Source organism: Acanthochromis polyacanthus, chromosome 8, assembly GCF_021347895.1.
Source record: "Acanthochromis polyacanthus isolate Apoly-LR-REF ecotype Palm Island chromosome 8, KAUST_Apoly_ChrSc, whole genome shotgun sequence".
Lineage (NCBI taxonomy): Eukaryota > Metazoa > Chordata > Actinopteri > Pomacentridae > Acanthochromis > Acanthochromis polyacanthus.
The window spans coordinates 15,234,812-15,261,628 of record NC_067120.1 but is presented as its reverse complement, the minus strand read 5'-3'; the positions used below and the strand labels follow the sequence as shown (position 1 = coordinate 15,261,628).

The window sequence follows — 26,817 nt, the reverse complement described above, 5'->3', positions numbered from 1 at the left end:
AATGTCAGAAATTTGGATGGACAGAACAAGGGATTGATTGTGTTTATTGATATAACCGAAAGCAACTAAAAACAACAACATCTGCATATTTGTTTTACAACGATGCATTTATACAAAGACCCGGATCCATGATTTCCATCTTTGAGCTGATGTTCACACAAAGCAACGCAACAACGCCAGGATGAGGTGTTCAACCTTGTTAAGGACACATGCTAATTACTTGATCCAAAGACTAAATCCATAAACACACAAGGGATGCAATTAAATCATCTGTGTCAACACTGATCATCTCAAATGACCTTGGAACTTCTTGGAAATGAGTGTATTCATATGTCAGCACCTCAGATGATGTCATTCTGACCACCGCCATGGACCGTGCTAAATGTTGGTTCACGTGTTCTTTTGAAAACAACACGGGGAAACTGTGTTGAAGGGTCTGGTAAATTACAAATACTTGGTAATTTACAGGCCAAACCAAATGGATATGTGGAGAAATAAAAGATAAAAGCTCTATATTCACTTTATTACACGCATATGCTCATTTTACAAAGCAAATATTCGCCCATTTTCTTCGGGAATATCAGAGATTTTGTCAAACTGCTTAGCTTTGCTTAACTTTAACAAAATGTGTCAATGCTAAATAACCACTTTCACCACCTTTTAAATTAAAACACAGTGGCTATCTGTGCCCTGACAAGCTTGCAGCTAGTCTGGCATCCAACTCAGCAGGGATGCCTGTGTTTGGTGCCATTTGGCAACCGCTGGAATATTTAAATGCCCTGATGAATACATAGCCCGTGGGCCTGACTGCTCAAACTGAACACTGAGTGTGCTCTGACATGCTCAGCATACACTAATGGGACTTCTGACAGTCCTGTGCATTCATCCTACAAAAACCCGGCACTGTGCCAGAGGGGACCAGAGGCTGGGTGTGAATGTAGTAGCACTGGCTGAAGATCTGGAAAGCAAAAAAAAAAAAGGCCACAGGTCTGACTGGTGCAACATCTAATGTGTCCATCAGCAGCCACTTACTGTCAAACTGTCCTTGGGCAACAGAGGAAGCCCCTTCCTACTCATTTGTTGCAAATTACAGTACTTTCGATAAGAGCAACAGCTGCAGCGCATTTTAAAAGGAGAATGAATCTGCACCTCATCTCCACTGACCAACCATTTCTTTTCAAGAAGCTCAGTAGCTGCGTGTACTTCTGCATAGCTCTGAACCCCCCCGTGCGCTTAAGTGAAGCTCCACAGCTATGTGACTGCAGCGTGAAACATGTCTGGAATCTGTAACCTGCAAGGAGGCAACACAAACTGCGGTGTTGATAGCTCGGCTGCTGTCCGTGGTGCTGAAAAAAAGGGAAGTGGGGAAAGAAACCAGTGAAATCTGCGCTAAAAGCTCAGTGGCAACGTGCTCTTCGTGGACCTGAATCCAAACATGATCCAAGACGCAAAACACACGCTCCACAGTGGACGCAGAGTAGATGCCAGTGTTGTTGCGCTATGAAGCACGGGAGACATTTCATTGATTATGGTTATTTTGGAAAATGTCAGTACAGCAGTGTAGCCCAATGATGTTGACCTTTTAAGCCGCGTAACTCGGTCCGGCAGCCCCACAGAACAATGCAATTCCAGAAACAATATTGATCATGATGTGCTGCAGATCTGAAATCGGTAAATTTGTTTTTGTATTTATAAAAAGAACTAATATTCCAGTCAGCGGGAGTATGGCGAGGGTTTAAATGTACAACTCCTGAAACTGATCACACTTTTTCTCTCTCTCTCCCTGCAGCATATATTTGTAAAATAGGAAAAGAAAAAAAAAGGCGCACATAACTAGAAAGAATTCGTGCGTCAACGCGTGGATAGAAAACCCAAATTTATGACGACCTCCACGCAAACAAAGTCCCATTATATATGATGTTTCATGATGGCAACGGCGGTATATATGAGGCAATATACAGTTGGAGGTAAGTCCGTGCTGTGCAACGGGAGGTTTTGGAGATGCCGCCTACTTAGACCACCATTACGCATTGATTAGTTCCCCCCTCAGTGAAGCAGCAGAGGAATTTCTGGGTGCAGATAGGACCACTCCTCTCTCTCTCTCTCTCTCTGTTGCTCTCTCTCTCTCTCTCTCTCTCTCTCTCTGCATACGATTTCCTTTCCTCTCTCCAACAGTCGGGGCTCGGTGGTGAGGAAAGGGGGAGGGTGGTCGTGCAGTCGACGAGAGGAACAGGAGTTTATTGAGGAGTAGCTGCAAAGGGAGGGAAAAAACCTATGCACATGAAGCTGGCGGACGGCTAGAGGAGAGAAAAAAAGGGGGTGAAAGGATTGAGCTCGGACAAATGACCGCTGTGCTGAGAAACTGCCGCTTGAATTGTTTAACTTGTTGATGCAACGTTTTCGTGCAGCTTTTTTCTCTCTCGCCTCTATCGTCTGGCTGCAGTGACAAATAGATGGGAGGCGGAATCGCAAGTGTTCTCCGAGGAAAGGGATTTCACTGAAGTCACCGTGGATGCAGTTTAAAGAGCAACCTTCTCTAAGGTGGGTGCTTTTCTTTCACTTGGGTTTTTTTGAGAGGAGGTGAAAAACACACACATTCCGGATTATTGATGGGTGACGATATTCTGCCGCAAAGTGGGCTTCCATAACTGAACAGTTACACTGAGGATAAGGCTTGAGAGTGATACTCAAGTGCTAGTGCTATGCAGTATAAGTAAATGGGGCTGGTGCGTTTTTCTGATCACATTCTGTTAAGCCGAGGTGCCTCAGGAGCCTGTAACCATCAGTGTGTCTGTGTGCTGCTCTTCCTGCAGATGCAATTCATCTTCGAGCCGTAGCACTGTGATCACCGGAGCAGGGTCGTATTAAACACTACAGGTCAGCATGGCAGCAGGTGTAGCGGCATGGCTTCCCTTTGCCCGCGCGGCGGCCATAGGATGGATGCCCGTGGCGAGCACCCCGATGCCCACCCCGCCTCAAGACAAGAGGAAAGCCCAGGACGGACTCATCATCCTCAACGTGAGTGGCACCAAGTTTCAGACGTGGCGAACCACTTTGGAGAGGTACCCCGACACTCTGCTGGGCAGCACGGAGAGGGACTTCTTTTTCCACGAGGAGACGAACGAGTACTTTTTCGACCGCGACCCCGATATCTTCAGACACATCCTCAATTTCTACCGCACAGGGAAACTACACTATCCACGCCAAGAGTGCATATCCGCGTACGACGAGGAGCTCGCTTTCTTTGGCATAATCCCCGAGATCATCGGGGACTGCTGTTACGAGGAGTACAAAGACCGGAGGCGCGAAAATGCGGAGAGGCTTCAGGATGACGAGGAGATGGACATGAACAATGACGTCACGCCGGTGAACCTGACGTTCCGGGAGTACCTGTGGCGGGCTTTTGAAAACCCCCACACCAGCACCTTAGCTCTGGTCTTCTACTATGTCACAGGATTCTTCATCGCCATATCAGTGATGGCCAACGTGGTGGAGACGGTTCCGTGCGGGACTTTGCCCAACAGGTCAAAGGAGATCTCTTGTGGAGACCGTTACGCGCTGGCCTTCTTTTGCTTGGACACTGCGTGCGTCATGATCTTCACAGTCGAGTATCTGCTCCGTCTGATCGCGGCGCCCAGTCGCTACAAGTTCATGAAAAGTGTGATGAGCGTCATTGACGTGGTCGCCATCATGCCTTACTACATCGGCCTGGTCATGACCGACAACGACCAGGTGAGCGGTGCTTTCGTCACGCTCAGAGTCTTCCGGGTCTTTCGGATTTTCAAGTTCTCCCGGCACTCCGCCGGGTTGCGCATCCTGGGCTACACGCTGAAGAGCTGCGCCTCCGAGCTGGGCTTCCTCCTCTTCTCCCTCACCATGGCCATCATTATCTTTGCGACGGTCATGTTTTATGCAGAGAAAGGCTCCTCGGCCAGCAAGTTCACCAGTATCCCCGCAGCGTTTTGGTACACCATTGTCACCATGACAACACTGGGGTAGGTGGCTGCACGAGCCCATTACAACCGTATTCATAAACACCACAGATCAGCACCTCTGCTGGGTTATTCATATTTACACTGAGCAAGTTCAAATAAAATCTCAGCTGGTTGATTACTTCAACACCACGGATTCATGATATTTCTCACCGTCTTTTATCTCCTCTCGTGCTGCACTTACAATCAGCCCAATTTAAATGTTTGACCGTTGTTTGGATTAATTATAGTGCGGCCACAGGTGTGCGTTTATTGGTCATATCAACGTCCTCTAGCGCTGCTCAGCCAATCAAAGGGCAGAAACTATCTGCTTTATTGAAGCTTCTGTGAGCTTTTCACTGCCTATCAATGAGCCTGCCCCTCACTGAACAAAGGAGGGCTCATAACTGGCCAAGATCCCGCATTCTGCGTTTACAGGCGAAACCGAGGCAAGAGCAGTGACATTAAGGCAGAGCAGTTCATAAAATGTATACATCCCACTCACACACCTCCTCTCATTCATCCTCTCAGCTCCTCTCTCTCTCCCTTCCAACGAGGTACAGTAAATATTTGCTAATTTCATGCTCATGAATACAGTCAGCTGTACAGTGTGCTGATGTGGCATAAAATAATTAAACTCTGTTAAGACGATTACATTGAGTTAATTTGTATTGATGAGTGCACTCAGCCGCTCATCTGCTCGGTGTGGGTTACTATTATTATTATTATTGTTATTATTATTATTATTACCATTATTCACTCCTGCATGGCTCCTTGGAACAATGTGCTTCTCCAAGGTGCTGAAAAACTTTTGTCTGCGAGATGGTCTGGCAGTCATTTCAGTTCTTATCCGTTCAAATAAATAAGCAGGGACATGCAGTTGGCACATGGAGAAATTACAATCAGACCATTGCTGATTTGTGTGTAAAAATATACTGGTTGCTTCTGCTCTCTGTGTTGCGCTCAGCCACTCAGCCAGTGTTAGTCCTCACGCCCTCCTCCTCTCTGCTCACTGATGACACAGAAACGAGGTCCTGTTGAAATAACGCTGCGTCTTAATTTCAAAGTCATAACACCACAAATCAAACATTGCAAAAACAAATCGCCACTGTCTGTATGTGTGTGTGCTCGCCCCTCTGTCTGCAGGTGTTTGTTTAAGTGTGAGGAAATATGTGCGTAAGTGTGTGCTTGAGATGTGCCAGGCATAATGCTGTGAATGTAAAGTTTAAATGTGCAGCTTTCATTGATGCACAGCAGTTCCAGCCACTGTCCTTCCTCACATCTGCATTGATGCAGCCAAGCAGCACCTGGTTATCCTTCAGCTCTGCAGGCAACATATGCTGCTTTGATGATTATTATTATTGCAATTATTGCTATTTCAAATATTGACTGTCATGCTTACTTCTATTTGCTCTCATGCTGCGGGTGACACTGAGTTACAGGATTTTCTGTCTTCTTAATGGCATACAACTCTTCCCCCCTGCGCTCACTCAATACTAGTCGAACTACCACTCACCCTCGAAATGACCAATGAGCGTATAATTAGTGGCTAATATGCATGATCTGGTGATTGAAGCTGCCATCTCGAATGCAATGCTGCACCGGTCGTGCTCGACTCCAAACACAGTTGAAAGACGAGTTGTGTAAGAGGGTACATTATTTATCTTTGGGGAGCAACAAAGATATTGCTGCATTCAGCTCGGAGTACCCTTTGTGTTGCTCAAGATGGATTTGAAAAAGATGTTTTTTTGCCGTGGGAGAACAAAACTGAAACGTCCTTGGTAATGGGGACGTCTCTGTCAGTCCATTGTGAACCGTGACAGCCTGGCTGACAGATCTGCAACCTGAAACGAAGCCTTACAGTGGTGCAGAATGCTGCATAGTGGACCACCGCTGGAGAGGCTGAATACCCATCACCGAGAGACAAAGTCGGCCCCTTCTCACGATCCATCATTGTCTTCAGGTGTGCTTTTAAACAACACATCCCTTACAAGCCTGCAACGTAGAGCTGAATCATGATTGTCATTGTCTACCGATACACTGGAGTGAGGAAAATATCTGTTGTGCTCTCCTCCAGTAACCTTCAAATGTTTATCTGATCAGGGGGAAATGAGGTATTCTGATAGTTTGTTTCGGAGCACAGCAGGCAGAGAAATTGATCCACGTCCAACAAATAGTTATTTAGACTGATGTGAATGGGGCGGTCTTTTTCATTCGGAAGCAAATAAGCTCTTTATAGACTAACGGGGACGCTTCTGGCTGGAACCTCCATCTGAAGCCTTTGAAAGCATTTGATTTCATTCTAATAGTCAGTGACGCTCTATGCCTGCATGGTATCATGATGCCTTTCCACTACATATATTTTCAATTTCCCTGACTCACACCCTGTGGAAGTAAAGACAGTGGCGTGCGTTCTCTCCCCTGCTGATGGCCCATTGATTGTGCTTAAGCAGACGTGCAGACATTGGGAGAGCAGGGGCTCCTGTTCAGAGGCACTTGGCAGGCAGCCTGAATGAAAGGGAAGGGTGCCTGGAGACCAGCGGAGAATCAATAGCACTGTGCAGCTGCGTGTCATGCCTCTGTGTGTCTACTGCTCTGTGCCACCAAACACAGGACAAGACCCACTTATCCCCCCTTATTTATTGAGCCTAATCTCTGTGGCTGCTTTCGGATACCAAACAAAGAGGAATCTTCCTCCGTCAGAATGCTGCTGCCAAGGACCTAAAGAATTGGGTGACTGAGTGAAAAATATTAGATTTAAAAAAATAAATAAATCTGTGCTGTTGTGCTTTGCGGTATCTTTTAAAACTGCAGTAAAGTCAGAGAGTGTAATTTTGCGGCTTGATTTAATATTGTCCAGTTAAGGCAGCGATAGATTCCAATATAAAGATAGCACAGCACTTTATCTGGCTGGAATCAGATGTTGCAGTGTTTTCTTGCTCTTATTTTCTCTAGATGATCCACACGGTCAGGGTGAATTAGCTGCCGAGGGAGTTTTTGGTGCTTCAGATCTTTTAAGTGATTTAAGGTGTAATGGAGTGCACTGCTGAGAGCAGCTGTGAAAACGGTGGAAGTCAAGCGCAACCCACAAGGGAAGAGGAGCAGCGAGGACAAGGTTTAGCCGGGCATAGAGACACACACGATCCTCTGGACACAGACAGACATTACCTTTGATAGACATGATAGGTCTCAGGTTCTGACACCAACATGCTCCTCTCAAGCACTCACACGGTTTTCGCTCCCATTCCTCACTTCAATCTCCTCCTTTTATCTACAGCTTAGCGATAACGCTGGGGAGGAATGATCATTCTAATTACTGTTGTGCCGTGACATTTACTGTGTGCATTGTCTTATGGTGCAACAACCACGCCTGTACATTGTAGCCACTCAACAGATGCAGGATTTATCGCAATGTCGTTTGTCTGTGCTGCAGCTCCACCCACCAAATACAGCTCCAAAGGCTTGACAAGTGAGCCCTATAAACCTCTCAGGATAGGATTTATAAGACAGAGGAAGCAAGGTTAACAGACACGAGGGTCACTGTAGGGCCCATAAAGCACCAGAAGTATAACCATTATCATGCTTGCCAGTTTTGACACCTCAGCCCCATGGCAATGAAAGCCTACAATGCAAAGCGTTAACTTCATGGTTCAGTGTGGTGCAGAGCGAAGCTTTTTGAAGTCTAAACTCTTCACTGCTGTAATTGAAATGTACAGGAACAATCTGGAGGGCCTTTTACTGTATCTGTACCCAAGAGATAACAAATGCATTCTTGATGATATAGTACTCATGTGGTTGGATAAGTTACCATGCCCCTGGCAGGCAATGCAGAGAATTTTCACTCTTTTTTTCCTCTCTCTCTACTGAGCGACAGTCAGCGAGAACATTTGGTGTGTTTGATTATGTAGTGCAATGGGTGTAATTTTTGCGTTCAGATGAATACATTACACCAATTGGCATTGTGTACGTTATGCACATTATGAAAATCAGCAAGCCATTATGAGCAATGTGATGTATGACTGTGTAAAACAGAAGTGGCTGATGTGAGATGTGTAGGCTGCCATTAGCCTGTAGGCTCACAGTGGCCCTCCAGGTGCTTTATTGGGGAGGAGAGGTGATGCTAATATGAGGCTAGTATAATGGTCCTGAAGTGACAGGTGACTTAATGAGAGGAACCTGGCATTGAAATGTGTTCTGTGCGAGCTCCTTTCTGCTCATGCAAATGACTGCGAAATGGAGGAGTGAGAGCGAGGGGCGGTAACAGGCAGCTTTCTTCAGAGGAGATTAAGATCATTGTGAAAGACAGAATCTGTAAGAAAAAAAGACAGAGATCCTCCTTTTTTTTCCTGCTAAATTGAAAATACACAAGCCCCTGCATTTTCATTTTCCTCTTTGTTTGCTGAAACAGTTTCTCACTGGCAGAGATTTAAAAGGGTGTTATGGAGGTGCGAGTTGAATGATTGATTAACATTTTATGAGCATTCATATATTACAGATTTATTACATCATATTTATGGACTTTTACAGGTATAAACGTCAAAGATTTTCATTTGCACCGTAAATTAGATTTTAATGAAACGATGTATATTTTGTACAGAAAAATACGGTGTCAGAAAGAAAATGTATTTGTGGTCAGTCAACCCTGAACTGAAAAACAGATTATGGCCAGCTGGTAGGTTGATGTGAGGTTACCGTGTATGTGAACTGACTCTAAAAGCAGGCATGCGTCACTGCGGACGGTCAGATTGATAAATAATCTATATGGCAAGGACAAAATGGCTGTCCTCCCATTTGATTTGATTTCTTTGACAACCCGTCTTCGAGGCAGCACCAATAACACTCATTCCACGCGGGGGATTTTCATTAATTCACTTTGAACGTGCTGCATTAAGCAGGGCGATAGACTAGCATGTTCTGCACGTGGGCCCTGGCAACGTAGTGCGAGGATGTAAAATATGGCATCAGTGTTTTCTCCTCTGCTCAGCATTTTTTTTATTTTTTTTTATCTTCTTTGTATTGCAGGCAACGTCAAAGATTAATGGAATTTTCCAGAACAAGATTAAAGTTGCTCTGAATGAATGCAGCATCACTGCATTAGGAAATAAGGAGATATGTGAGAAAACACATCACCTCGATTTCATTGTTGTTAGAAAGCATTTGCTCTGCTTGGCTCCACTTCCATCCAATCTAACAGCCCAGAAACCCTGACCCAGCTTGAGTGAGTGAATGAAATGAGGAAATATTGGATTTTATGTGACTGTGTCCTGTCTTGAAAGTTGATATGTTGTCAGAGATATCAGATCTGAAGTGTATGGCACAAGATCAGTGGATCAAACAGTGCGCAAATGATAAATCCAAGTCCAACAGCTATCGCCTCCTCTCGTGCCGCACGGCTTATTTACATACTCAGCATTTACATACAGATGGAAATGGCTTGCGTGGTCATGGAGATTGGTATGCAGACGCACATAATGCCTCCTCATCACTTTGTTGAAATGTATAACAGTATTCTAAATGGATCCGCTTTGGTCTAGTCCTCTGGTTTACACCGTGCTCAGCATTTGATCAATTTAGTTATTGTGTCTGGATCATCAAAAATGTGTTCTGCAAAAATAAATTCAAGAGAACAAGACGTGCTAAGGATATGCAGAACCATAAAATTTGGTTTTGATTTCACAATGTGTAATACTGGGTCAGAATTACCAATATTCATCTATGAACTTTAATCAAAAAAAAAAGGTGAGGTGATATTGAATGAGGTAACGTGATATGAAGCGGAGGAGGATTTATCTGGTGAATATACGTCAGCCACAACATTAAAACCTAATACTGCACAGGTCTCCTTCATGCTACCAAACCAACTCTGGCCCACTGAATCATGGATCTCTAGGGAAGTCCTGTGGTGTCTGGTGCAGTCTGTCCGTGGGTTGGTTTGTGCCTGTGGATGCTCAATCACATCGGGATCTGGGGAGTTTGGAAGCAGAGTCACCATCTTGGGCTCTTTGTCACATTCCTCGACTCATTCCTGAGCAGTTTTTAAGGTGGGGTGGGACGCATTGTCCTGCTGGGGGTCCCTGCTGCAGTCAGGAGGGTGTGTTTGGTCTGTAGCAATGTTTAAATGGATGGTGCGTATCGCTACAACATCCACAGAAATTCCAGCACCCAGGATTTCCCAGCAGAACATTGCATTCTAATGAGACGATCAATTTTCTGCTCTTCACCTACAGTGGTTTTAATATAAAAGCTGATTGGTGTGTTTTTCAATATATTCTCATCATCATCAACGTTAACTACATACAAGACAGTTATTTTTTTTAAATGGTAAATAAAAACCGCGGCAGTGAAGCAAAGAGTCTATGCGTTAAAAAGGCTGTTTATTATGTTTGTTTTTGTATCGATCCCACTAATGCAAGTCTTTAAACCCAAAGCAAGTCTTGGTGTTAGTAATTCCAGTCCTGTAGGTATTATTTGTTGTATTCCCTAAGTGTTGCTAAATTGCTCCATATGTTTCTTGATTTGATTGTGTTCCATTTGTTTGCAGTCTTTCTTTTCCCTTTTTCTGTGCCAAAAAATGCTGACAGTCATTCCTGCCTTTGCTTGTGTTTTGCTTCCTGCAGTCATTTCGATGCCGTTCCTGGCCAAGAAGCACCATAAAAACCGCAATGTGTCATTTTTACAGTACAGATTTTAACCCCTTCCAACCTGAGGTCCCTGTACCGGGACCAGGCCGTTATCTGTTATAAAAATGCAACTGGTGCCATTTTTCAAACGTTGCCAAGCGTGGCACGTTCACTGAAGAGGCTGCCGAGTGCTGCTATGATTAAAATGGATGCAGCATTTGTTGTGTTTCATTTCTGTTGCGTCAGATTTAGCAGTTGCAGCTGATCGCTTTGAGAACAGGTTCAATCACATCAGTCTTGACTCGCTCCTTTTTGTAGGTCTGTTACTTATTTTTGATTTACAGTTTTGGTTACGATGAGGTAAAATGTTCAGTGGATTTGCTGTTATTGATGTGTTTCTTCCTTTTCCAAATCCACTCATGTCCTTTTATTGCAGTAGTTGTAGATTTCAATGCAACATTTTCACATTTTGCGAAGACTTTTTTTTTTTATTTTTTTAAATTTGTGAACAGCGACTAAATGTGTCTTTGGAGAAAAATAGTACCACTCAGTTGTTTAAATTTTTATAGCCTGGGTTTTACTGTAAAGGTCAGAAAGCTAATTATCAGCTCAGTATAGAGTTGAAACAGCAAAAGAATTAATTCATATGAGCCACACAGTCCCATTAGCATTGTGGAAAAGAGTCACTGCAATAAGAGGTTAGCATATGCAAGTAAATGGCTTTGGACTTGTTACTTTTGTGTAAGTGTTGAACTAATCAGCATACAAAGCACAAGCTGTGTTTGCTTTCATGGTGATCTGTAACATTTTTAATGTCCACTGCGCCTATATGAGCATTACACTTCTCCCCACATTGGGATGTAATGAGCACTGAGGGAGAAAACAGTTATTTTATTTTTGGTGCCACTATTACTATAGCGAAAACTAAACTAGCCTTCATTGTAATGCACCTCCTAGATCTGAACCAGCCTTTGGCCCCTTCTTCACCTCAAAATCCAGCCCAGCAGCGCAAACATAAGACGATAAAGTTGTGAGGAACGTGAAGAAGGTCCCACCCATTACTGTGAGGAGTCTGGGAGGGGTGTGTGTCGCTCACTCCACCGATTATTTCTCTCAGGCGCATGGGACAGCATAGCAAACACAATTTCTTGAAATGGTGCCAGCTTTTATAATGCCAGAGTGTGAGTATCCCTCCCCCTGACATTTGTCTCTTTATCAAAAACACCCCTCAGCCAACAAGCCAACATCTGTGATCAGCAGAGATTCAGAGATTATAGCTAACAGCAACCATCAGTCTGCTGTGTGAGCGAAACAGAAACAAAAGAATTCAAAGAGTGATGTAACTTTTTCCTTTCTGACACCTCATTTGAAGAGTGATAGGATATCAATGTAGATAAGGTTTTAAAAAGAAAGCTATGCTAATTTTAAAGCCTCTCAGCAAAACATTAGCTGCGGTGAAATGAGAGGAATCCATTACCTTGACAGTTACCCTAGTTTTTAAAGTACCTACTTTTAAATGCTGTATAGCATACATTCATTTCCTGGTGGCAGAGTTTCATCGTATAACAGTGAGTTATGTTAAGACCAGTTACTGTCTTATATCCCACGAGAGCAGTGAAATCAATATAGACTTTCATGTTCAAGAGACAAACGGAAGGCAAAGCTTGTCATCAGTTTCAGAGAGAACGATGAAACTTTGATGCTAACACGTTAATTGAACCTTTGTTTACAGCCATTCATAATACCTGAACGAGAGCAGATTCATTGCAAAGTCATGAATATTGATTCAGCTTGTTTGTCAGCTTAAAGCCCCGTTTCACTCTTCACGAACCATCTCATTTTTGTCGGAGCTGAGGAATCTTGTGCCAGTTTACAGTGCTAGGATGCCACAATAAAAGCTTCTCATGATCAATACTGATCCCACTTGAATGAAATCCACAGTATTCACTGTTAAAAAAAACAGAGAGCTCTGTAAAACGCATAAGGGCGTCTTTGAATTGAGCTGCCCATACTAGCCACTGTTAACCCAGTTTCATTGTCGAGTCTTTGCCATGGGCTCCATAGATTATTAGTTTTCTGTATGCGGCGTGAATGATAAGAGGCTATGTCCCATTTCAGTTTAGGTATAAAGAGCTTCCTCCTGTCTGCCTGGCAGGGAGGTCCTGCTGAGATGAGGGATGTCAGCCTGTCACCCTGACGCATGGCAGCTGTTTCCTGCCTGCCCCAGCTTCTATAAATAGCCAAATATATCACCTAATGTAGGCCATTTGGTCAAACAGAAACTAAACAGGGCAGATGCTCCAGGCACTTTTTTTCCTCCTTCACCTCAAACTAATTTCCCTTGCACAGGTGTGTGATCAGCACAGCCTTAATATTTTCTTCTTCGTTAACCGTCTCTATGCAGTCTCATATGGATTGATGACAAATTAAGTGGTGATCCTATAGTGCCATTAGTTTATGTCAAGTTCAGACCTTCAGACACCTTGAGCTTGTCCGAGCACAGGATTCTTTAAAGACAAATAGTTCATGATCATTCTTCAGTTTTTGTGAGTTTTTGTGAGAAATACAAAATCTGGCCGGTTTCGACTAAAGAGTTGCCATTACAACCTGTATATTGGTGGTTTTCACAATATATGACTGCAGCATCAGCTATTCCAATACGATAGCTCTGCAATAGCTACCAGCTTGTAAAAATTGTATTGAATTCTTGTTTTTGTGTAATTTCTTTTGTGTCAGAAAGGTGTTTACTATATCAAAATTTCAATCACACAATGCGGTGATACAATTAAATTAACACAAACTCTTGTCTTAAAAAATTACAGCGATCTTAAATCTTCACTTTTCTGTCACAGTCTCAAGAAGGGAGCACTAAATCTTCACAAAGGGAAACGGTGATGATGGTTTTATTGTGGCCACCCACTGTAAATTCAGAGCAGTTACATGAGCAGTGGAAGGCAGCACATATCAATGTCTGTATTTCAGAATAATTTACTTTCCCATTGTGATAAACCACAGTATTTTCTACCAGGTTTCTGAATAAACAACTCGCTGCAGACATTTTAGCCACTTTACTGGTGAGGCTTCATAAATGGCAAAGCTGTTCTGTCACTCAGTCCCCCACTTTGGTCCAGACTGAAATGTCACAACAACCCTGGATGGATTGGTATTGAATTTGAATTTAGACATTCGTTGTCAGAGGGCAGCATGGAGATCCTACAGGCTGAAAATTTTGGTCCCAAAATGTTGGTTTACCTGCAAAATACCTGTAACGTAAATATGCCTCATAGAGATTTTTCTGCAATTGTACAACTAGTCTAAAAATGAAAAGACCTCTTATTCTTGCTTTAATATCCTACTGAACTACTTTGCGTTATCACAGATCATTTTGACATGACTGCTGGAAGATATCTTCCTTTGTACTTTCTCCGGCTACTGTGCTGATCAATTCACATTTTACTGACGCATTAATCACCCTGCTGAGCTTTATTCAAAGCACCCATGCAGCATGCCAGTGTTCACCTGCTAATGGGTCACCTGTGACACCCACCGTGGTGCCGTAACTATGTTGTTGCTTCACGTGAGGCGTTTACTTGCGTGACATGTACCAGGACCCTCTGGAGGCCAGCAGAAGAAAAAAAAAATAAATCAGAATTTTGAGGTACTTCTATTAATTGAACTCAATTATTTGACAGCTATTGCTACTTTTTGGGTATTTTTCATACAAAATGTACATACAATTACGAAATAAATATACAATAGCAGTATATAAAATAGAATAAAATGGTCCTCATATGACCAGCAACTTTAATATGCTTCTCACACAACAATGCATTAATAATTACACATGTACATATAATGATACAAAGGAACTACTCTAAATTACCCTCTGATCTTTTAGTTGTCAAAGAGTCAGAGTTCTTCTTAACTTCTGACCAAATCTTCCTGAGCTGTCGTAAAAAGTTTTAAAAAAATAAAAAACTTCATTTTTAATGCATTCACTTCAGGCAGTTTTTCAAAGCTAGCATTCAGGTAGTGAATACACACCCCAGGGGGGTAAGTTGGGCTAAAAACTAACAAGGTTAAATCAGGTAAGCATATTAAAGTTGAAGGTAAGAAATATGACAAATCCTAATCCCATCTTGTCAATGCCTTCTGATGCTGTGCTGGCTGGATTTCATTGACTTAAAAAATGGCAACAATTTAAAAGCTCGATTTGAAAGAGGATGGATGATAGCTCCCGTAGGATTGTTTGTCCCTGTGGTGCTGCAGAGCGGGTTCAGCTCCCATCTAGAGGATTTCCTCTCTGCATGTCTCACTGCAGGTGTCCTACACAGGAGCATCTCAGCTGCTTAAGGACTGCATTTCCATGGAGGGATTTTCGCTTCTTTTTCAAGGTATTAGAGGAAAACCAGAAACAGTTGATTATTATTTGTATTTTCCCCTTAGCCAATTGCCCATAATCCCTATGGAGAAGCTTAGGAGTTAGATTCCTGGCATATGTGGCCGTATCTTTACTCAACGGCCAGCAATGAAATGAAATATGTTTCATTTTGACTGAGGCCAAAAGGTAAAGAGAAGTACGAGAGTTCAGCACAGAAGAAAGCTGCCCACACGGTGAACATTAATAATGCCAGACTCTGCAATCAATTTCAGATTCAGCTTAGGTTCATTTACTTGCACATACAGGCTCACTCTTACATGCATGGAAACACAACTGGCACACACATGATTTACATTCCTGACGTATCGCGTATGTGGTGATGTTAGACGCTCGGGTCCCTGCCATCCTCTGTAGGTCACAGAAGACTCATGCCTGAGCATCCTGGGAAACTGAGCCAGCATCAACCTCTTGAATGTGACATTCAATTACCTCCAAAGGCAAAGAGGTCTCATTCGGCTCCAAAAATCAATTTTGCATGGACAGCGCTACAGTTTGCTTCTCCACAATTCTGTGTACACATGTTGACGACAGAAAACAAGCCACGCCGCTGTTGTTCCAACTCCCATCGTCTTTTCTATGAAATGGCATCCATCAAAGTTAATGGGCTGTAATCATCACCACAAATACACTGTCACACGTTCCAGTGCTCGCCCCGGAGTATTCAACTCCCAGTCAATGGGATGTAAAGAGTGACAAGCATGAGGAACACAATTTCTCATATCATTAACAGCTCCTAGTGCGAATTGGAAAAAGAATACGAAAAAAGTTTGCCATTTTTTCATATTTTCCTTCTGTTTGCTCAACATCTTTGGGGATCGCAGGGGAGAGGCATTTATTAAACGCGCATGTGACACCGCAGTCGATACCACTGACGCTGTGTTTCGGGCACCCATCAACGTTGTCATCCTGTGAAATAATTCTTATTAAAGTATGTCGCTCGCTGCTTACAGATCTGCTGTGCGGTGGATAGATTAATTCCCCAAGCAGCCAATTCTGCCAGCTTCAAATCAGAGTTCAACGTATGCTGGATATCTACTTATCTCCAGGCTGTATGCTGCTGGACTTCTGATTATACATCACACAAGCACACACACAAGCGCACACACACACACACACACAGGCTACTCTTTCGGTGCCCGCTATGGCAGAACTCCAAGAAGGTAGTCCCTAATGCATTGGTGTGTTTGATAGGATGTTTTAGCTGTAGCATCCCCAGAAGACAATTTGTAGACCTCAACAGATGGAGAAGTCCAATTAGAAAGCAGGCAAATGAATGAGAAAAATGGGAGATGAACGTTCCAATTCTTTCTCTCTCCCTCAGGATAGACAGCTAATCTTAGAGGTACAGGTACTAAACTAGCATCACATGTTTTGGAGAGGGAAAAGAGAGGAATAAAGACTAAAAGGGTAGAGTGGGGAGTGGGCTGCGACTGTCAATTACTCTACGCTGCACATGCAAAGAACGAAATGATATGATACAGTTTGCGTTCTCCACATCTACAGCATGTATAAATATCTCCTTCTGTTGTCTGATTCTTCAAGGGCAGACGTCCCACAAAGCAATTGCCTTGCCATCAGCCAAGACCAAGAAAAAAAAAAAATAGAGGCGAAGAAATGAAAAAGTGCTTAAATATAGCAACCCCCTGGGATAGTAGAAGGAAGGGCGTGCTGTGGTGTGATTAAAATGAATAACCTTCGTTGAGTCACGATTGTTAACGGTACATTTGAATGTGCGCTCTGTGGTGGCGGCCAAAGCTGTGCCTTTACCCCGCCTGTCCTCAGAGGTGCAACATCATTATTCATCAAGAGGCCTGTCCTCTGCAGTGACAAAGATGTTGAAGTTATATATAATGGCAGTTGTGTCATTAGGTACACACTGGCCCGGGGTCAGTTTAATTCAGACTCCGCAAACCCCTACTGTGAGAGCAGACACAGCAGTGCGTCCGCTGATGACTGATTCTGACTGCGTGGATGCAAGACCAATTTTCACTGGCAAAATGACCTTTTGGTTACGTTGTTGTCGTCGTCGTTCTGGCCACGGACCTAAGTTATTATTTTCCGTGTCCTTTTTTGATTTGACAGGAGAAGTCTCGTGGAGTGAAATGGGAAAAGTAATGATGTCCCCAAAGCGCATGAAGTAGCGTGATGCAGGTGTGGCGATGGCAGATATGGCTGCAGCTCGTAGCTCCACTCTGCCCCAGGGGCCAGTCAGCAGCTGTTACAAGAGATGCTGCTCTTCCCAATACTTCCCTACAGGTTCTCACTGGTTCCTGGTACTTGCTGTTATCTGGGCTCGCTGCTGTTGCCAGCCTGGCTGCTGTCCACACTCTCTGAGAGAGCGCTCAGTACATTTTTACGCTTCGCCACTCTTTCTGTCTCATCCCAACCTCCGCTATTCCCCTCAGTTTCACAGTGAGATTTTGAAGTGTCCCTTTGAACTTGCAGCTGTCTTTTTTTTTTTTTTTTTTAAACGGCTGGAATTTGTACCTTGTTGTTTGTTTCAAAGACGCTCACTCCGAGGGATGTAAAATACTTAATCAGTGCGACAAATGCTCGGAGGCCAGAATCTGTATTGGGTTCTGTATCTACTTACAGTATCCCATAGAAAGCAGCGACTCTTCTGAATGTCTGCGTCGCTTTGTATGTACAGGAAGCAAACCTGAATAGGAGGGGCTGCAGCTGTTTGGTGTAAAAAGCTGATATAGACAATTTAAAGCTGCAGCTCAAATAGAATCTAGAAGTTTTTCTGGTGTTGAGCATGAGGAAAGTTGATCCTTTTCCTCCTTCATGTATTATTCTGATACTTCCACCTTTACACAAATTCTGAGCATGATATGAATTGCTCCCCCTAAATCTTGCCTGTGTGTATTTTTATGCCTTTTGCTGTCACATTAATCTGCCTACAGGCTGCAGATTGAAACCTAAGCAATTAGTCACCAATAAAAGTTAATTTTTGACTGAAGAAACAGTAGTTTGACAAAACAATCCACGCAAGTCCATTTACTGCCTTTTTGGAGCTTTCAGCTCAGTGAGTTTTTCCACTTTTCATGAAGATTGATCAGTTGACATGCAGGCGCAGTAGTTTTTTTGAATTTTATTTAAAACAGTTACTGATTTCAACTCATCAAATATGAAAATTAAGTAAGTCTTGGGTTTTGAACAGTCGGCCAAATCATCACCTTCAGCTCCAGTAAATGGTAGTGTCATCAATTATGTTTTCATATTTATATCTAATAGTTTAAACTTTTGATTCCAAAAATGTTCTCATATAGTTGAGAGACTTTGTACAAACAGTCTGGCTTTCTAAAGTCACGTAAGGAGGATGAGCAGAAATCTAAACATAGAATGACAAATTAGACTCTGAGCAATGCTTGAGTCAGTTTTCCTCGACTGCATCACATCTCAACTTTTCAAACGCTTCCTAAGCTCCCTCCTATACACATTAAGGTTAGTAGTTAGTTGGATGCTAGCAGGGTCGCATGCTATTTTGTGGGTCCATGCAGAAAGTCAACCCTCGTAAAACTTCTGTCAATAAAGTACAGCAATTCACTTAGTAATTAAATGAAATTGCCACAAGGACTTGGTTGTAATCATGATGATGAGGAGCTGAAGTAAAGGTGACTTGGCACATAATTGAAAAAAGAGAGAATGATCAAAATGGATTAGAATCGATTAAGAAGTCCCAAAAGTCCCTGCAGTTCTTTGTTCAATTTGCACAATCAAAATGAATCAAGGGAAAAATGGTCAGATGTGGTAAGTAGACTACATAACGGGACTGCAGCACTTAGTTTGTGACTACCTGTAATGGTACAGTCTGATCGCAAAACAACTGAAGAAACTGGAAATATAGAATGGACTATTTTTAGTTTTTGTTCAACAGTCTGATTCCGTAGCAACTCAAATGTGAACAATTAAAAGTTAAACCAAGAGACAATTATCCATATGTGAAGTAATCAAAAAAAGGATAATGGAAGTTTCAATCACATTTTTCTTGTGATTCATTTTTGATGGCGGAACTGAACAAACCTGTTACACGGACCATTAAATCCTTCCTAACTTGTAAATTTCTGCATCTTTCGAACTCCTTGATGTCTCCAAGCCCAAGCACAGATAACCCTGATGACACCACAGAGTTCTAAAGCTCCCCGAGATCCACAGAAGACGTGATACATCTGTTTGTACAAGATAAGTATTAAAGCTCACTATGAGGAAACTGATTCTCATGCATAACATTTTTGATATGCCCCTTTAATTAAAAGAAACACACTGACTGTTTGATAAAAAAAAAAAGTAAATTTAAATGCAAGCCTAAATGAATAATAACACGAAGTGGCATGCTTCAGTTTAAAATCCTTGTAAATGTCTCTTTACTGTCGGTGCTATATTAACAGGAAGAGCAATTCATGTGTCCAAAATCTGGTGATACAGTAGTCTGTCGTTTAAAAAAAAAAAAGCAGATTTTTAGATACTGCAACTCATGAATGCACACGCTGCAAACTCAGAGTTAAGGGGCCATTTGGTGGAGGAAGTTGATATCCAGCGGCTGCTCTGTGTGGAATCGCACATCAAAGTTAATCTTGCACCGTCTGCTCTGGCGCTGCGGAGCACTAATCTGCTGTCAGTGTGATGAGGCTCCTGGACCAGTTCCCCTTTCCAGCACAGAGGCACTAATCCACAAGACCTTCCACATTTTTTTTCACTCCTCCATCACCTGATCAGACAACAAAGGTCACAGGGGTCACTTAGAAAACCTCATCTGGCCAATTGTACTTGAGCATCAGCACAGAACATCACGTTCTTATGTGCATTATGTTGCAGTGTGAGGCCATTCTGGTGCCTGCTGGTCTTGTGAGCGTCATCCTATTGTGCTTTGTCGAGTATGTTTTTGGTATTTCAGAGATGAAGACGATGCAATTAATAACACAGCTAAATCCTATTAACGCTGCTATTACTCAGGCCATTGCTGCTATTCCTAATTGATCGTCTCTAGAATTCTGAGTTGTCACCTTTAACCCGGCCGCAGGACTTTACATTCCAGGTGAGGCGACGTGCTGCCTGCCCGATCAAAGCTTTTTTGTGTTCACCAAAATGCCACTGCTCTCTCGCCTGCATGCCGATTAACCTATGATGAATATGGAATGAGTTCATTAGCATAATCGCTTGAGTGTCTGATGATTTCATTTTATTATCACGTTCTCCTATAATCCAGAGCTCTGGCGCCCCTTCATACTTCCAACCCTTCTCTCATGTTCCTTTGCCCTCCCCATTCAGCCACGAAGCAGTGTAATTGCATTATCAAAGTATTATACTGACGTTGCGGGAATATATTTTTAGCCCCTGGCTTTCTGGAGTAATGTAAGGAGGATTGGCAGAAATCTAAACATGGAATGACAAATTAGACTGAGCAATGTTTGAGTCAGTTTACCTCGGTTGCATCATATCCTGACTGATCGAAGCCTTGCATCTGCCAGACCTCCCACCAACACATCGCAAACTGTTATTCCAACATTTGCATATTTGCAGGGTGACATGCAATTTTACGGGTCCATGCAGAAACTCAACCCTCATAAAGCTTCTATTGATACAGACAAGTCACTCATCTAGTAATTAAAAGAAATTGCCACAAGGAATTGGTTGTAATCACGACGCCGGGGAGCTGAAGTAAAGGTGACGTGACATAATATGGGTGGGATGGGGTGCTTTTTTGCATAGGACAGCAGTTGTTTCTCAAGTGTCAGCAGGTGTAGACTGAGAGACTGGAGAGGAGCAGAAGAAAAGAAAAATGTCAAGCAGGCCTGTGCCAGCACTGCATGATAATAGAAAAGGAGGAGGAAAAGAAAGAGAATGAAGCGTTTCATCTCCAACTCATAGTTAGAGGCAGGCAGGACCAGGCTGAGGAAGGGTGAGTCAAAGTCAGGAACGGAAGAGCGGTAGAGAGGAAAGCTTTTTATCATCCCTGACTCTTAAGAAGATCTCCCAAATGAGAAAGGGCATGCATGCTAATGTCATGCGGGGTGAGGGTTAAGCTGGGATTTGGAAGGCTGGGGGAATTCATGTTTGATATGTGAGCGAGAGAGCTGAGGTGCCTTTGCCAGACCTATACGTGAGGGATTATTCTATATGGTTTATCTGTGTCTGCATGGCTAAAAGAGTGGAACTGTATTGGCCTTTATTGGGTCTGTGTAATTCCTGACACTCCGGGGTTGAACGTTCAGCTGGACGATCAAAGCTGCACTGACACCACTGCACCACAAAATCTTCATTTACAATGCTTTAACACCGATTGCCATTTGGCCACACATGCTATGGCCGTCTCCGTGAACTTCACATGCCAACCTTCAGCTGCACCCTCTCCCAAATCTGCAGAGGCTGGGCTGTGGAAAGCATAAAGAAGTGATCCATCACATCTGCTTCCCATTTAATTTTACTGCGGTTTAACATCCAGGCTGCGCAGTTTGGCCCACAGAGTCTGCCATGTTCACCTATCTCAAAGTTGTCCTTCCCTGTAGCTATTGTTCACAGTTACTCATACACGAGCGCTCTGTTTTTCCTACCACACGTGTTACACCAGGCAGTGCGGTCCTCTGACTCCCTCCTATCTCTGCTCTCCCATCTCCCCATTATGTTGTGTAGTTCTGCCAGCCTCTCCTTCCCTCCCTTATCACCTGCAGTGAAAATCTAGCGGGCTAATCCCAGCGCCTGTGGGATTCCCCTCTCTATAATGATGTATATCTGAGGGATAGCATCAGAGCAGAGTCCTATCAGCCCACACACTCTTAATCCCATCAGTCTTTGGTGTCCAGACCCAAGAGAGGCAGCATTTTGGATGTTGTGCTCCCAGCCTGTAGCCAGAGATGCAGTGCAGAACATCAGGAATGATATTTTGTGTTTAGGGATCATGTTGGAGATCATGTTCATTTATTGTGTTTCACAATCCTGAAAGCTTGCAGTATATCTCCCAGCACTGCAGTGGTACATTCAGTAGCTGTGCCACTGCATTGAGAAATTCTTGCAGGGTGCTAGCCTCTAGTGATGCTGCCAGTCTATCTGGCAATACAAAGATTTTTATTTGCACTGTGTTACAGTCTGTTCATGGTGGAGACGGATAAATACAGAATGTGCTTAATATTTTAACGTGCTGACCAAAAAACAAAACAGATGTACATTTGGTGCATTAATAATATAAATATATGATGCACCACAGAGATTTTTCTTTTATTCAACTGCCTTCTCTTAGCCTTGTTTGTCTGTGAATACTGCATTCTCTTTTCTCGCTCGATGGCCAGATTCACTGCCTCTTGGTGCAGTAAAGGTTGGTCATGCAGCCTTTTCTTTCTTGTTTTTACGAAGAGTAATTTTTATGAGCGCTATTAATATGACATAACCACCCCGACGACCTCACCTGTAGTACTCCGTAAATCTTGCAGTCGACTCAAACAAAAGCCCAGAAAATTTATATCCTCTTGTCACTCATGTTAGTATGCCTTTATGACATGTAGGCAGTGCAATCCATTTTCGTCGAATTCTGAATTCATAGTTCATAGCATGATGGAGTTCAGGAGGAAAATTACATTTTTCTGGTACATCTATTATTTAACTGTCAGCAAGGATGAATATTGTGCTCTTTCAGCCTTGTGGAGAAGGTGTAGAGAACCGTATTGTTGTGCTGCATTGCTCCATTTGCTCCTTGTCATGACTTGTAAAAAATGAAGCCCTTCTCGGCCGGTCAGAGCAATGCCTACAAGAGTCTATGTTAAGTCCTCAGAAAAGGTTTCAGTGTCGTGTCCACTCTGACACCCTTCTGACATCCTCTGCAGTAGCTTTACATTTCACATCACGCCTGCAGGAGATGTCATCACTTTAAGGGTATCTAATACTTCCCGACCTTGCCACTATCCCGTTGTCCCTGCATAGTTTTAATGCCTCTCTCTGTCACGATCAACTTTTGATTGGTACAGTCGGTGACAGTTTGGGAGTTTCAGATGAACTGACAGGTTTTGGTCTCACAGGTTTGGAGGGCTTGTCTCTGCTGTAGAAACCATTGAACTGTGAAACTGAGCTAGTGAATTACCTCAGGAAGCACTGATAGGGAGTCGGTGTGCGATGGGATGTTCGATGAAGGTCAAACAGAAAATCATGCATTCGCAGAATTCTCAAAGACTTGCTGAGGATACTTGATGCAGAGAGCATGTTTGTAAGCTACCAATCTCATCCTTTTGAAATGATAAAAAAAATGCTAATGCCGCATCAGACTAAGAGTGGTTGACCTAGACGTACTTTTTTTGATAAAGTGCTTTTTCGAATGAATGTCTTGTTTTAGCATAGAAAGTTCACTGTGACTCAACAAATGCCAACGAATGTTCTTCAGTGCGACTATCCCCACTTTCAGATAATAGGAGGCAAATGCTGAGTGGGATGTGAAGTTAAATCACTCTCGTGGAAGGAGGTGAGATTGAAATTAATTTGAGATTTAGATTATCAGATTGCAGGCCCCTCAGTAATTACTGCCATGAAACAACATGCATAGATGGCGCATGAGATAGGACAGTGTGCTTAATTCATCTTCATTCTAATCAGCTGATGAATCAAAATGGTTAATGTATTAATTAAATTAGTTTCATTCCACTGCTTCTCATTGAAATATCAAAGTGGAGTAGATCAAAGTGCAGTTTGATGAAAGAGAGGTTTAATGTCTTTACCATGAAGGCTTTAATAGGATGCTACCTCACGGTCCAGCAGCTTCAATGTCTTCATCACAGGTTTTTTTCTCCATTTGACCTTGATTGCTCAACAATGGAATCGAATACTATGAGGTCTTTTGAATGCTAGACGTTCCTGTTGCTTTCATTACTCCACTTTACAACAGTCACTTCTGAAGTAGGTGAGCTAGTTTCACGGTAAAATCCAGGAAGTGGAAGTTACAAGTACCATGACAGAGGTGCCAGTGGATGAATGGATTTTAATACAGTTGACAAAGTCCTCTCAGCTGAACGATCTGCCACAATCCTTCTTGGATCCTAATTGTCAGCATTACTAAGCTGTTAGGAATGAATGTGAGTTGGTGGGACAGCAGGACTTATTTTAGACCGCTGTGCTTATATCAGAAACTTGAGCCTGAGCTCACTTAAGAGGGGTTTACGCATCCTACGTTTGTAAGTGTTTCCATTCTCTCACCAATCCCCAAACACTTTATTTGTGTGCAGCAGACACGGGCTGCAAATGACCAGAAAAGGTCAGATTCTACAACCTAAGCTTATTTTAACTAAAAAAAGATTTCATTTTGTTTACTTTGATTTCAGAAGAAAAGAACCTGCCCTGTCGCCGAGAAGACAAGTAAACAAATGACGTGTCTGTAAAGTCATCCAGATATCTTGTGTGTGGTTTTTTCCCTTCACTTCCCACTAACCAGATGGCAGTCAGATTTCAGACACAGGGTTCTGGAAGACAATCAAGGAACAAGATTGCTTTTTTAGAAAGCGGGATTGGTTTAACTAGATGTCAAATTAAAGGCCTCTTTACACACACAAACCAGTGCATGTTATCGTGACTTGCCTGCGGGTGTGTGTGTGTGTGTGTGTGTCCAGGTGCATTCGTGTTTTGGAGTGTCAGTGCTCGCTGTGAGGCGGTGAGGTCATGTACAGAAATCTGTCTCAGAGCACCTCTGATAGAATACCGCACCGCTTTTAAGGTCAACCGCACAAACTCTGCCACGCAGGTTGATACAGGGACTCATGAATGTTTGATTGGTCTATTATCCAAGCCAGGCGGGGACATTCATCCCCCGGTTCTGGAATTCAAATATTCCTTTTAGTCTGACATTTCTCCTGCATCGTCTGAGGCAAACCCCCCGTTTCACTCCCTCACCGTGCCGGGCTTCATCTGCAATGCTGTCGTCTCACCGTAGGACAATTCTACAGAATGCGTTGCTTTTTAAGAGCGGCGCGAGTGCGAGCACAGTATGGTTTCAGGTGGGTGGAACTGGGGAATTGATACTCAGTCATTCCGACATTCCTCTTCCTCCTCTGCAGTGAGGATAAGAATCTGGCCATCCATCTTCGTGTCTCACCCATGTCAGCTTGGGGTAGCAAACGTGGGTACCTGGTAGTCAGAGACAACAAGAACAAAGCAGGAACATTACTTTAATCTGTCGCTGCTGTTAATTCCTACCTCTGCCATCATCCAGGAGGCAGAGCTTTGTGTATCTCAGCTCCCCCCTTATGAACAATCCATCACTGTTAGTGCTTCTCTCCAGAGTGCGCTTGCTCCTTTCTTTTTTTCACCTTCTCACAACTATGCTTTGCTTTCAAAAGACGACACTCGCTGGAAGGACTGCAACACATTGTATTCCACACTTGACGTGGCAGCATTCTGCCACTCCGCCCACTGGAATAAATCACATGTGAGCAGCTGCACTCATGTGAGGTGACGCTGTCCTGCGTTTTAATATGGATCTCTTAATAGGCTTTCAACAGTTCATCCAGAATCTATAATTGACACCTGCTGTCAGGCGTCGTCTGTGATTACATGGAAAAATGACCTGACCTGTAATGAACTGTAAAACTAATGACATCTGTGTGAGATTAGTCAACTTGAAAGCAAACTGTTGTACATGAAGACCCATCAAGCGTGATATTAAAATGTCCACTTTTACATCTTTCCACCCAAGCTCTGTAAAAGCCCAGGCTGTTGGGGCCCAACGTGATGGAAACCTGAAGCTAATGACTCAAGCAGACGGCTGTGGGCATTAGACAACTTCATTTATGAAATAGTCAACCTCCCGTGTAGCGATACATTCACATTACCCTCCCTCACTCGAGAGACGCGCTGCTGTCACAGCCACTGAGCAATGCTGATATCCCTTCCTACCTGCATTCATCTTACTCTCAGGAGGTAATGGTCTTCTCAGGTCATTTGCGCATTAGGGTCTCGATCATTCATCTCACCCACCTGCAATCCTGTGAGCTGCTGATCCTCTGCAGCACTCAGAGGGATGTTTAGATGACAAGAGAAAACATACATGCTCTGAATCATTCACCGACATTGCATTTAAATGGCACCTGTGGCCTAGCATGTCAGCAAAGGGCTATCTGTGAGCATGCGGTTATGTTCAAATTATTTGTGAAGGATTTGCAGGGTTGCGTTTTAGTTCAATTAATTGCCTTGGAGAAATCAGGATTTTCCCCCCCGTAATTATGTAATGATGTTGAGCAATAATCAGCCCTGTGTGTTGCAGCAGAATGTCACTCTGGTTGAGGAAAAATGTTAAGCTTGGTAGAGCTTGTTAAGTGGCACCGGAGGTGTCTGCTAGTGTAAAGAAGGTGAGGACGTGAAGACAGTTTGATTGTAGCTTTACTTTGATAACAGACAGGTTTGACTTTCTAATACAAGACAGGAACATTAATGTGATGGATCGGGGATCAGTCCCATTTTACATATGTACAGCTGATAAAATCCCAAAGCAGCAAAATAAATATGTATTCATTGAAATGTGTTATTAACCACTTCAAATTACGTGAAAAAAAAAACATTTTAAAAATCACTAGCTGGGAGTGTGTCTGCTAAAGGCAATGAAACCAAACCAAGTCACAGGAAAGGTGCATCCTCTCTTCAGTCTCAGTAAACCACTACACCCTAAAAATGTTCCATCTAGCAGTTTCATTGGGGCTGCACATCATTTGATTCCACACCACACACAAAGCGCACCACTAAGACCCACTTTTGCAAACAGTCTTGGTTCGGTTGTTTGGTCCGCCACAGGGTTCAAGTGCCAGATTTCACACCAACA

The 26,817-nt window shown here is 43.2% G+C and overlaps 1 protein-coding gene across 2 annotated transcripts in view; it reads left to right on the top strand.

Annotated features, from left to right (window-relative positions):
* The first annotated feature begins 2,033 nt into the window (after positions 1-2,033).
* The window catches only part of LOC110959685 (potassium voltage-gated channel subfamily D member 2-like), a 33,593-nt gene continuing 8,809 nt past the window's right edge, over positions 2,034-26,817 (top strand). Inside the window, exons 1-2 of one of the 2 annotated variants that reach the window (XM_022206649.2) lie at positions 2,034-2,541; positions 2,814-3,995. In XM_022206649.2, coding sequence (XP_022062341.1) covers positions 2,884-3,995 — 1,112 coding nt within the window. In that variant the 5' untranslated portion in view covers positions 2,034-2,541; positions 2,814-2,883. The remainder of the gene's footprint in view (positions 2,542-2,813; positions 3,996-26,817) is intronic. The other variant, XM_022206648.2, reaches the window with a different exon arrangement.